We start from the raw sequence: 13,467 nt of genomic DNA, 5'->3' as shown, positions 1-13,467 counted from the left end.
CCATGTGTGGATAAAATTAAATAATTAAAATGGAATGTAATTAGAACTGAGTTCCTCATTTGCACTAGCCATATTTCAGATGCTCAGTAGCCACTGTGACTAGTGACTGTTGGGTAGAAGGGATGTAAAAAATTTTCACTGTCACGACATTTTGTTGGAAAACACTGTTCTGGAACAGGATCGTCATCTCTATCGAATGCCTGTGCCTCAGTATTTGATACAGTTTCCTTGGGCTCATGTTACTCATGAGGGAACAAAAAGTTAATTAAAGGAAGTTTATTTATCTTTTATTTATTTTTTGGGAGATTTTTGCAGTAGGGCACATGTGCTTGCCAGAGAGACAGAGAGAGAGCATGTGAAAGTGAGAAATCGCTCCCCAGGGGAATGGCTGCATCACAGTCTCTTCTCTATTCTCCTTTTGGGCTCTTGGGCGCGCGCACACGTGCGCGCGCACACACACACACACACATGCACACACACTTACATTCACACTTGGTGTGAATACCACTGGGTCTGGGACGCGAATTGAATCGTGGTCGGCTGCGTGGGAGTTCAGTGATGTAACCATTAGACCATCTGCTGGTCTCTATTTCTCATTATTTACAAAACCATTATGTTATAGATCTTAGAAAAGGCAAAGTTTGGGGAGAGTACTCTAACCTGGGGGCTGTTAATGGGTATTCACTTTTGGAACTTGCAACTGAGAAGAATCTGCAGGGTGTTTGTGGGTCCTTACGCTCCTTTCCTGCAGCTGTTTCTCTAGAACTACTTTATCAACTCCTTGTCAGATGGGGAGGGGGAGTGTTAGCTCCTGTGGAAATGTTAGTAAGGGCATTAGCCACTGAGGAGGTATGTGAAATATAGGTCTTTTGAACCTGTACAATTCTGATAGTTATCTGATTCAAATTAGATAATTCAATTGGGAAATTGCATAAATGTAGGCTATCCTAAGAATGGCTTTAGCTTTTTCAAAAATACTATGGCTGTTTTCTTTTAGGGTGAGAAGATTTTTTATCTGATAAAGCCAACCGATGAAAATTTGGCACTCTATGAATCTTGGAGTTCATCTGTGACCCAGAGTGAGGTGTTCTTTGGAGACAAGGTGGATAAATGCTACAAATGTGTGGTGAAGCAGGGACATACCTTATTTGTTCCTACAGGTAAAGTGTTAAATCCCAGTCCCTGCTGCCTATAGCTGCTATTCAGTCATGTGGAGTTTGATTAGAACCTCTGGCTTTAATGTGTTTGGAACATAGCTTTTATGATAGTGCCTAAGAGATAATTCTGATCTTGGACTTTTTACTTTGTCCCTTAGTGGACTTTGCTTGTACTTAGGACTTTTTTTGGCTTTGTGTTTTATGCTGTTTGCTTTCATTTTCATTTTTATTATGATAAAACTTACATACCATAATATTCACTCTTTCAAAGTGTACAATTTCATTGATTTTTAGTAGATTAAAATGGTTGTACAACCATCACCACTATCTATTCCAGAATATTTGTGTCGTCTTAAATGAAAGCTCGTACTTGTTAATAGTTACCTTCTCCAACACCCTCTTCCCAGCTTCTGGCAATCACTAAAGTACTTTCTGTCTCTGGGTTTGCCTGCCTGGACACTTCACATAAATGGAATCGTGTGACCTTTTGTGTCTAGCATATTCTACTTAGCATAATATTTTTTAGGTTCATCCATGTTGTAGCACAAATCATTACTTTATTTTTTTATGGTCCCTCAATATTCCCTTATAGGATATATCCTATTTTTTTTGGAGAGGTTTTTGCTATAGGGCACATGCACTCGCCAAACAGAGAGAGACGGAGAGACAGAAAGCGAGAAATCACCTCCCAGTGGGGATGGCCATGCCACAATCCCTTCTCCTCCATTCTCCTCTTGGGATCTTGGGCACACACGCACACATGCCCGGCGTGAGTTTAAGCCGCCGTGCCTGGGACTCGAACTGCGGTCGACTACATGGGAGTCCAGTAACATAGCCATTATGCTAACTGCCGGTCCCAGATATATCCTATTTTTCCATTAATTAATTAATAGGCATTTGGGTTGTTTCCACTTTTTGGTTATTATGATAGTGTGAACATTGGTGTATAAGTTCTTATGTGGAGGTATGTTTTCATTTCTCTTGGTTATAGACCAAGTATGCTTTAACTGCATTTAATTTTTGAGAAACTATCAGACTGTGCTCCACATGGCTTCACTGTCTTACATGTCTACCAGCAACACATTTAGGTTTTAGTTTCTCCACATTTTCATTTATTGTCATTTATTTTTGCCATTCTGGCAGGTATGAAGTGGTGTTTCATCATGCTTGGATTTGCGTTTCCTTAATGTGTAATGATGTTGAGTGGATTTTTATGCTTATTATTTATGAGTATATCTTCATTGGAGAAAGATCTGTTCAGATCCTTTGCCCGTTTAAAAAATTATTTAATTTTATTTATTCATTCATTTATTTTAATTTGACCAGAGAGACACACACACACACACACACACACACACACACAGAGAGAGAGAGAGAGAGAGAGAGAGAGAGAGAGAGAGAGAGAAAGTGAGAAAGCAAGCCACCAGGTCCAGGACTCTTAACTGTGGTCAGCCATGTGGGAGTGTCCAGTGCCTTAACCGTCATGCCACCTGCTGGCCCCTCTTTGTCCATTTTTAAATTGGGTTATTTGCCTTTTTTATTGTTGTATTTCTTAGCTTTTCTTTTTCTTTTTTTTTTTTTTTTTTTAAGAGAAATTTTTGCCATAGGTAGCATGTACTTGCTGGAGAGACAGAGAGTCAGAAAACAAGAAATAGCCACTGAGCGGGAATGTCCACACTGTAATCCCTTCTCCTCGACTCTCCTCTCAGGATTTTGGGCATGCACAAACATGCACCCAGCACAAGCTTTAAGCCACTGGGTCCAGGACTTGTACCAGGTCAACCATGTAGGAGTCCAGTGACGTAACCATTACACCATCTGCTGGTCCCTTGCTAGCATTCTTTATAAATTCCATGTACTGAACCTATATCAGACATGTGACTGGCAGGTATTTTCTCTCCTTCTGTAGATTCTTTTCACTTTTCTGTTAATGTCCTTTGATTCACAAATAGTTTAAATTTTGGTGAAGTTCCTTTTGGTTTTAACTCTGGTCAGTTCTGCATTGCTGTCAAAGGCCAAGCCTACTCTGAGGAATCTAGGCCACTGACTTGGGATAAGTAAGAGGCCAAGTGTATGTCTTCCAGGACCTCTAGAAGGAATTCAGGATCAGGCTTAGCCGTAGCCTCAGGTGTAGGTACCAGGTGAGTCATTTTGAGATGTGAATGAATGCAAGAGTATTGGCTTTCCAAACCAGTGTTTTTGAGAATTGCGTTCTTCTGATTCAAGCAACCTTAATTACTGCAGAGATCATAGGGACCTGTTAACCACAGACCCTGAGGTATATATAATAAGAAATACATGTCAGATAAGTAATACATATAATAATAAATACGTGTGAAATAAGTGAACCTGGAGCTACCAGAGTTTATGTCTAGAGAGGTGTATTTCCATTGAATGAGCGCTACTGTTGTAGGCAATATGATTTTTTCCCAAGGAGTTGGCAGCTGATGCATTTCCAAACTGAAGTACAGTTTCTTTCAATTTCCAGAGTAGTTTTATTGAAAATGGTGCCCAAATCATGCAGAAATACTTTGTTTAAATATATAATGGAGTTCTGATATCCATGATTAATGGACAGACTTTTTACCTACATGAATGCCCAGCAGAATTTGACATCCTTGAGTGAGGCAGGACAATTTCTTACTGTGTTTAACTGTCCTGTGTGTCCTACTCCTGGCTCCACTGACAAATTGCCAGTAATTTTATAATTTGGTAGTTGTTCATGGCTCCCTGTTCATTGTGACAATCACAAGAGTCTTCCAGCTTTCTAGAACACCTATATCTCTGTGAGCACTACCACTGTTGAGAACCACTGGCGTATGATATATATAGGATTTGTAGCTCATAGAGAGAGACTTCCAATTGGCGGTTTCACGGTCAAACTCAGGCTTCGAGCACACACATGAACACCTGAACAGTCCTTCAAGGAGCCTCTGATATAGTGTTACAGTACAATGAGGAATTAGAAGATGAGGAATATAAAGATAATAGCATTTGCAGATTTTAAAAGCCAGCCCCATAGTTTATTGGTCAAGGGAGCTGGATTCCACATGGGCAATCACAATTTGAATCCCAGTGCTAGCAGTTTGGAAGATACACTGACTGTGTGTGCGCATCCAGCATCCTAACAGCATGGAGAGATGGAGGAAAAGGGAATGCAGCATGACTCTGCCCCACTGGGGTGCTTTCTCCCTCTCTCTCTGTCTCTCTGGAGCAAGTCAAGCACACTCTGGCAATGAAAAAATATTAATAAACTACTGCTTTATGTGCTAAAACATGTATATATTTCTATTATGTCTTTTATGTTAAGTTTGTCGACATTTCTCAGGAGGTAGGGATTAGCCCTTAGAAATGATCCTTGCTTTGAAAGCATTTTTATGGGAAAATACATCATTTCGATAGCCACCGTTTCTTTTTTATAGGACCATAACCCTCCATAATTAAGTGTGGCTAATCTGCTTTTCCTTCTTACCGTCGGGTCGGGTCCCCTGGCCCTCCCCCAGTGGTGCCTTCAGGGCACTCACTGCAGGCTGGCACCAGGGAACAGTGTGCTCTGCCAGTCCAAGTACTCATTACTGGAAAACGTGTGTTCCTACCTAACTCAAACCGGACTGGATTTGTCTCAGAAATATGAAGATGGATTGTGTTTTTAAACTAACAGACAAAAATAGGAAACCACAAACAACCTTCCCCTTATTCCTCAAATTCAGCAAGCTCCGCATGGCGTAGAGTCGGCCTTCACGTGCTGTGTAGTTAAACGGGTGTGTGGACCGAAGCAGGCCTCAGCTTCTCTAGCACTGGAATAGGAAGCAAACTGATGTCGATATTTTGAGTTACTTATTTTCCAAGTAGATGTCACATTTGTTTGGTTTAAATACAGAAAAGAATAACTTATTTATATACTTTTAACCCTTTCAGGGTGGGTTCATGCTGTGCTCACTTCTCAGGACTGTATGGCTTTTGGGGGAAACTTTCTGCACAACCTTAATATCGGCATGCAGCTCAGGTTCGTGTTATGAGTATTTAATATACTCTTTTTCTTATAAAGGTGTTTTTTTTTTTTAAATAGTACAATGTTTTATTTGCAATGCCATGATAGACCTTGAGAAATGATTAGGAATAAGAACTTTCACAAAAGTGTTGTTTAAAAATTTTGTCACAAGGATAATTTGATGTATTTTAAATCTAGAAGAGAAATATTAACTTATTCAGTTTGATCATATCTCCCCAAATTTCAAAATTTTATAAAAATGTATGTGCTGTCTTTTGGTTCTTTTTGCAGTAAGGGAAATGAAATCCAGTCAGACTTGAGAGTGACAAATGGTGCTTGTAAAAAGCAGCACTAAGTCAGGATTGCCATTGGCACACCAGCTTGGATTTTGCTGTGAGCAAAGGTTTAATAGCTATTTCCCCTCCCGTATGGGAATTTGACCTTTGCATGACTCTGTTCCCCTGGTAGTCTAATGACATTGCTTAAGGTAAAAATGATTCCTGGTTAATCAGCTGTATCAGGTCTGGGAGAACTAGAAATACTTGGTAGGAAGCCATATCTTTGGGCTTGCCTGGATATGGGAACTCTCGTAACTTGGCATGTCCATGGGATCCCTGGAAGCTAGATGCATCTGTGTAGTTAGTACAAGAGATAGTGGCTCTTGCAGGGCAGGAGGATTTAAGCCAAGGCGGCTTCTGCACCTACCAAATTGGCTCTTGTCTCTTTGTACCTGAGCTGTCCTTGGGTGTCAGGTGGCTCCTGCTATGTGGACCATTATGGGGACTCCCACAGATGACCAAAACCGTGGCGGACTGTGGTCCCTGTCTTCTCCCCTTGGCTAGTGCCAAGTGTGGTCGTGAACTTGAATGCTTATTAGAGCCTAAAGAAAACTCCCTGGGTCGGTACTACAGTATTTCCAAAACACGGAGCCATTTCCTAGACATGCTGTTATATTTATTACAGTGGGACCCTCATAAAACCCCTTTTATTAAAATTGAGATATAAGGTGCAGTCTTACATGAGGTGTAATTTTTTTTTTTCTTTTGGGAGAGGTTTTTGCTATAGGGCACATGTGCTTGCCAGAAAGACAGAGAGAGACAGAAAGCAAGAAATCATCCCCCCGGGGGGATGGCCACGTCGCAGTCCCTTCTCCATTCTCCTCTCAGGATCTTAGGCACGCACGCACACACTCCCGGCATGAGATTAAGCCACCGAGTCTGGAACTCGAACTGCAGTCGACTACATGGGAGTCCAACAACATTGCCATTATGCCAACTGCTGGTCCCCATGAGGTGTAATTTTAAAGTACCATTAAATTTGTTAAAGTCATAACCTGATAAGATCACAATTCAGTTTGTTCAATATAATGCTTTATTGGTATTACGTATCATGACTTGCTTATTTTATTTTCAAGTTGGTTACTACCTTCTTTAGCGTTGAAGTGCTAAATGTTAATATTGAATATCTCTTCAAATTTTATTCATTTAGGTGTTATGAGATGGAAAAAAGACTAAAAACACCAGATCTTTTCAAATTCCCTTTCTTCGAAGCCATATGTTGGTTTGTAGCCAAAAACTTGCTGGAAACTCTGAAAGGTAATTAATAATTTGTGCATTTTGTTTTTTGATGTGATGCATTATGCTTACAAATTCACTGAAAGCCACTTGACAAAAAGAGAGTCACTTTTCTAGCAGGGTAGGACTCTCTAAATTTTGTATGAATAGACTTACACTGATTTTCTTGCGACCTGTCTTTTACTAAGCATTGTTTGTGATATTCATCCATGTTTTGTATGTAACTAGAGTTCTTTTCATTGTTTTATGAATGTGCCATGACTTATATACCTTCTCTACATACAGCTAGATATTTTGAGGTGGTTTTTAGTTTTAACAGATTTGGAAGATGTTGCTAAGAAGTTCTCGTCTGGGTCACTCAGTGCAAGAGTTACGAGAAGAGACCCAATTGCTAGGTCACAAATTGGATTTAGTGGTTGTTACCAAATTGTTCCCGTTTCCCATACCTATGGTAGGATATGAGAGTTCCCAGTGCTCTACTCTCTAGCTAACACTGGAATTACCAATGTTTTAAGTTTTTCCCCCTTTATGGAAGAGTAAGAGGGAGAAGCAAAGATAGAGACAGAGACAGATAGGCATTGTTGACAGGGTCTCTCTTTGTTGTGATTCTCCTGCCCCAGCCTCAGGATTAACCAGGACCACAGCCATGTGCAACTGTATCCAGTGCATCCAGGTTGGCTGAGGAACCAAAGTCAGGCCTCCCATGTAGTTTCCACCCTTCCGAGTGGTGGTGTTATGTACGCCACCATCTCTGGGCCTTCTAAGGTTTTAATTTTTGAAATCTAATGAGTATTAAAAAATATTCTTTGTACTTTTATGTAGTTCATTTTAATTTCCAGAGGGTACATATGCTTGACAGAAAGAGGGGGATGGGAGAAAGCGCTGCCCTTTCGGGGCATGGTCATGTTGTCCTCCATTTCTCCATCTTGTCTGGATTTGGGGCATGCATGCATATGTACCTGGTGTGTTTTTTGACCCACCAGGGCTAGGATTCAAACTGTGGTAGTCTGTGGAATCTGATTCCCGTAACCACTAAGCTGCAGAGCCAGCCCTTCCTTGAGCTTTTAATGTGCATATCCCTGATTGTTGATGTAATTAAGCAAATAAAAAATGTGTATTGGCCGTTCGAATTTCTTCTTTACTGAAATGCCTATTTATGTCTCTATTTTATTTTAGTTTGTTTTTATACTGATTTATAGGAGTTCTTTACATATTCTAGATTCTAGTCCTTTCAGTACAATGTGTGACAGATACATATCTTCAAGTCTTGACTTTTCTTTTTATTCTTTGTGGTGTTTATTGAAGAACAAAAATGCTTAATTTTAAAGTAGTTTTTTTCAACTTTGATAGCTTTTTTTCTGCCTTTAAGAAGTTTATTTTTATTATCCCAAGGCCTTATAGATACTATCCTCTAAAAGCTTTTATAGGTTTGTGTTTTTCCTATAGACTTTTAACTCATTTGTAATTAGTTCTTTTTGCATGGATTGGCAGAAGGAAGGAGATAAGTTTCCATTCATTTTCTTATAAATATCCACTTGTCCCAGCACCACATTTTCTTTCTTACCTTTTTTTTTTTTTTAAGAGAGATTTTTGCTTAGGGCACGTGAGCTCACCAGAGAGACAGAGAAAGACAGAGAGACAAAAAGTGAGAAATCACCCCCCCCAAGGGGATGGCCACGTTGCATTCTCTTCTTGTTCATTCTCCTCTCAGGATCTTGGGCATGCACGCACACACATCTGGCATGAGATTTAAGCCACTGGGTCCAGGACTCAAACTGCAGTTGACTATGTGGGAGTCCACTCACAGAACCATTATGCCATCTGCTGGTCCCTGCAGCACCATATTTGGAACAGACTTTCCCTTTTCTGTCCTTGGTAGACAACACTTCTGTCCTGGATCCTGTGTTGACGTGCGTGTAGGTCCTCTGCTAGATAGGCACTCTTCTGTTCCAGTGGGCTGGTGGTTGGTCTCTCCCCAAGCACACCATCTTACTAGCATTATAATAAGCCTTGCTATCTTTAAAAAAAAAGTAATTATTTACTTATTTTTATTTATTATTATTTTTTAAATTTGACCAGAGATAGATAAAGGGAAAGTGAGAAAGCACAGTGCTGGGTCTGAGACTCAGACCGCCGTTGGTCCTGTGGGAGTCCAGTGCCTTAACCACCAAACCACCTGCTGGCCTCTAAACCGTGATAGCTTGTAGGCCTTCCCACTTCCCACATGACGTGGCTTATCTTTGCCCTTTCACTTCCATATAAATGTTTGAGTTAGTTGTAAGTTGACCCTCCCTCCCCCAAAAAGCAAGCAAATAAAAATGGGATTTTGATTTAAAGCATATTGAATCTAGTGATCAATTTCAGTAAAATTTTATGTTGTTAAATAATGAGTTTTTAAAAAGTGATTATAGAGATCTCTATTTTAGAATGTTATTATTATTATTTAGGTCAGGGTCTTGCTATGTCGTGATCCTTCTGCCTCAGCTTCCCAAGTAGCTGAGACCATAGGCACGTGCCTTTTCTTTATGAGACAAGGTCTTGCTGTGTTGCCCATGCTGGCCATAAGCTCGGGATCCTCTTGCCTCAGGTTCTCCAGTAGCCAGGATTACATGCATGTGCCATGCACCAGGCTTTTAGGATGTGCTGGGAGCTTATCATGTGACCTCAGCCTGCTGAGCAGTAGCGCGTATTACTGTAACTGGGCCATTTATTTATTTAGATTTTCTTAACTGTCTTTTTTTTTTTTTTTCTCTTTTTTTTTTTGGTAAAAAGCTTGCACATTAATTGGTTTCTAGATTTATTCCTGTGTACTTCATATTTTTTAGTGCCATTACAAATGATATTTTGTCAGGAAAATCATGATGTATATTTCTGTGCAAAAATGCATCATGACTTTCCCAATGACCCAGTCTATAGTACAGCATTATTATATACATACCTATATAATTACATGCATATGATTTGATCTAACAACTCACATGTTGGGTTGTCAGAAAAACCAGGATGCATTTTTGCATAGAAAAACACAGAAAAAATACATCCTTGGGACCAGCAGTTGACGTAATGGCTATATCACTGGACTCCCATGTAGTCGACCACAGTTTGAGTCCTGGACCCAGTGGCTTTAACTCAAGCCAGGCACGTGTGCGTGCGTGCCCAAGATCCCAAGAGGAGAATGGAGGAGAAGGGATTGCGGTGTGACCATCCCACCTAGGGGGTGATTTCTCGCTTTCTGTCTCTGTTTCTCTCAGTCTTTCTGACAAGTGCACATGCCATATAGCAAAAACCTCTCCAAAAAAACCCAAAAAACAAAAAAAATCCTGACTTTTCTGATGGCCCAATAATATTAGAATTATAGAAGCAGTTAATTTTTATACTGATTTTGTACCTAGAAATTGTGTTAAAAATTATTTTGCTGGTCCTATGGCCTAGTGATTAGTGAAGCCAGATCTCACATGGCTGACTGTGTAGTTCAGTCTTGGACCCAGTGGTTTAAAAAGCTTACCTGCCACATTTGTATAAATGCTCCAAATCCCGAAAAGATAGAGAAATGGAGGAAAAGGGATTGCGATATGTCCATGCCCCACCATGAGGTTCTTTCTCCTCCCTCTGTCTCTATTCCTCTCTCTCTGTCGAGTGCATGCACACACTGGCAAAATTTAAAAAATAATTTAATAATTTACCTGAGGATTATTTTGGATTCTCTGATGCGTTGTTGCATACATCCTCTGTGAATAATGAGTTTTGTTTCTTTTTCTTTTAGGAATTATTTATTTACTTTTATTTACTATCATCATTATTTCCCAACTTGACTAGAGAGAAACAGAGAAAGAGAGAGAGAGACAGGAGAAGTGAGAAAACAAGCTACAAGGCCCAGGATTCGAACTGTGGTTGGCCATGTGGGAGTCTAGTGCCCTAACCACCATACCACATACCAGCCTGTTTCTTCTTTTCTAATTATATCTTTTACTTATTTTTCTTGCTTTGCTGGGTTGACTAAGGCCTCCAAGGTAATGGTGAATAGGAATGTTAAAGATGAACACCTTGATTTTGTTCCCAGTCTTAGAAGGAAAGTTTTCCATCTTTACTATTAAGTATTATGTTTGCTATAGACTTTTTGTTGATAACTTTTATCAGGAGGAAAAGGGATATGAGATTTAAGAATTCTCTTGTCTATTCTAAGTTAGCTTACAAGTTGGATATTTTTGCATTTTATTTCATTTTTTTAAAATTATCGTAGTGGGGGCGACAGGTGGCCTAATGGCTAAGGATGCTGGACTTCCACATGGCCAACCACAGTTCGAGTCCTGGACCTGGTTGGTGGCTTGCTCTCTCACTTTCTCTCTCTCTCTTTCTCGCGCTGTCCCTCACTGGTCAAATTAAAAAATAAGTAAATAAGTAAATAAAGTTGGATAAAATAATTATTTTAAAAAAATTATCAGTAGTGATTGAATTTTTATTTTTGTTTTTACCATTGGGTGTATGTGTTCACTGAAAGAGACAGAGAAAGTGAGAAATCACTCCCCAGAGGGGATGGCCACACCATAATCCTTTCTCTCTCCATTCTCCTCTCAAGGTTTTGGGCACACACACACTTCCAGTGTTATTTATTTTTTTTTTTTGGAGAGGTTTTCGCTATAGGGCGCGTGCGCTCACCAGACAGACAGAGAAAGACATAGAGACAGAAAGTGAGAAATCACCCCCTAGGGGGGATGGTCACGCCGCAATCCCTTCTCCTCCATTCTCCTCTTGGGATCTTGGGCACGCACGCACACGTGCCAGGCGTGAGTTTTAAGCCACCGGTTCCGGGACACGAACCGCAGTCGACTACATGGGAGTCCAGCGACATAGCCATTACGCTAACTGCTGGTTCCCTCCAGTGTTATTTTCAAGCTACCTGTCCAGCACTTGAACTACAGTCAGCCATGGGAGAGTTCGGTGCCGTAACTACTACCTCACCTCCTGGCCCAGTAGTAATTGAATTTTATAAAAAACTTTTCCTGCATATATTGATAGTTCTATCATTTTTCTCCTTTAATCTTTTAATTTAGTGGTTATATTAATTTTTCTAATGTTAATCTAGCCTTGATCTTGTAGGTTAAAATATTGTGTATATTCTATTCTCCATATGTTTACGTTATATAATTCAATATATATGGAAGGTACAAAGCATTCTGTATAAATATGGGGATGTATATGTGCATATTACATATAAATGTTGTGTATGTGTGCATTTTTTTCTTTTGACACAAGAGCGAAATTGGTTCATATTTTATTTTCTTATACTCTCCTTATTAGATTTTGGTATGAAAGTTATCCTAACCTCAGGGGAAAAAAATGGGACCAGCAGATGGCATAATTGCTACGTTGCTAGACTCCCATGTAGTCGATCAACCACAGTTTGAGTCCCAGACCCTGAGGCTTAAACTCACTCTGGGCACGTGTGTGTGTGTGCCCAAGATTCTGAGAGGAGAATGGAGGAGAAGGGATTGCAGAGTGACCATCCCCCCTGGGGGTGTCACTTCTCGCTTTCTGTCTCTGTCTTTTTCTGTCTTCCTGGTGAGCACACACGCCCTATAGCAAAAAAAGAAGGAAAAAAAAAGAAACAAAACGAAACTCCTCTCCCCAAAAATTGGGATTATTCCCTTTTTCTCTTTTTCTGAAAGAGTTTATATAGAATTGGAATGATTTTTTTTCTCGAATTACTGAAAATTCACTCACTCATGAAAACTCCTGGATATACAGTTTTCTTTATGGGAAGACATATGACTGCTGAGTTAATATCTTTAGTGGTTAGAAGATTATTAAGATTTTCTATTTTTATTGAATCTGTTTTGAGAAATTAAGTTTTAGAAATGTGTCCACTTCATCTAATTTTTTACATTTAGTTGCATAAAATTATTCATAAAATTATTCTTAACTATTTAGTCTGTAGTATTTGTAGTGTTGTCTCATTTCTCATTTTTCATAGTAGATATTTGTGTTTTTTCTTTTCTTTTTTTTTTTTTTTTTAAGTTTTTTTCCATAGGGAGCTTGTGCTCACAAGAGAGAAACAGTGAGAGGGAAAGTGAGAAATCACCCCCAAAGGGAATGGCCATGCCGCAATCCCTTCTCCATTCTCCTTTGGGATTTTGGGCATGTGCACAGACATGTACACACACCTGGCATGATCCTAAAGTCACCAAGCAAATCTGGGACTTGAACCAGTGAGTCATGTGAGAGGCCAGGACCTTAACTACTGAGCCACCTGCTGGCCCTGGTGTGCCTATTTTTTTAAAAATCAATTTTATTATCTTGTAAAGAACCAGTTTAAGGCGTAATATTCCTCTCTCTAGTTTGTTAATTTTTAGTCACTTTTTCTTCCTTTCCTTTATGTTTTTAAACTTTTTAATGAGTTTTCAGCTCATTAATTTTCAACTGTCTTTCCTAATGTGAACATTTAAGGCTATTGATTTCCCTGTATATATAGTGTATCATACTCTTTGATTTTTTTTTTTTTTGAGGGTTTTTCGCTATAGGGCGCGTGTGCTCGCCAGACAGACAGAGACAGAGAGACAGAAAGTGAGAAATCACCCCCCAGGGGGGATGGTCACGCCGCAATCCCTTCTCCATTCTCCTCTCAGGATCTTGGGCACGCACGCACACGCGCCCAGCGTGAGTTTTAAGCCACCGGGTCCAGGACGTGAACCGCGGTCGACTACGTGGGAGTCCAGCGACATAGCCATTACGCTAACTGCTGGTTCCC

The 13,467-nt window shown here is 39.9% G+C and overlaps 1 protein-coding gene across 2 annotated transcripts in view; it reads left to right on the top strand.

The window, feature by feature from the left end:
• The window catches only part of KDM7A (lysine demethylase 7A), a gene marked incomplete at its 5' end in the record, with an annotated part of 54,475 nt that overhangs the window by 14,549 nt on the left and 26,459 nt on the right, over positions 1–13,467 (top strand). For both annotated transcript variants that reach the window (XM_014586490.2, XM_006145042.3), the window contains 3 exon segments: positions 998–1,160; positions 5,076–5,163; positions 6,637–6,743. In XM_014586490.2, the coding sequence (XP_014441976.1) occupies positions 998–1,160; positions 5,076–5,163; positions 6,637–6,743 (358 nt within the window).

The sequence above is a fragment of the Tupaia chinensis genome, unplaced genomic scaffold (genome assembly GCF_000334495.1).
Source record: "Tupaia chinensis unplaced genomic scaffold, TupChi_1.0 Scaffold000140_1, whole genome shotgun sequence".
Classification (NCBI taxonomy): Eukaryota; Metazoa; Chordata; class Mammalia; order Scandentia; family Tupaiidae; genus Tupaia; species Tupaia belangeri.
The sequence above is the reverse complement of the archived record's forward strand: the minus strand, read 5'-3'. Positions and strand labels throughout refer to the sequence as shown.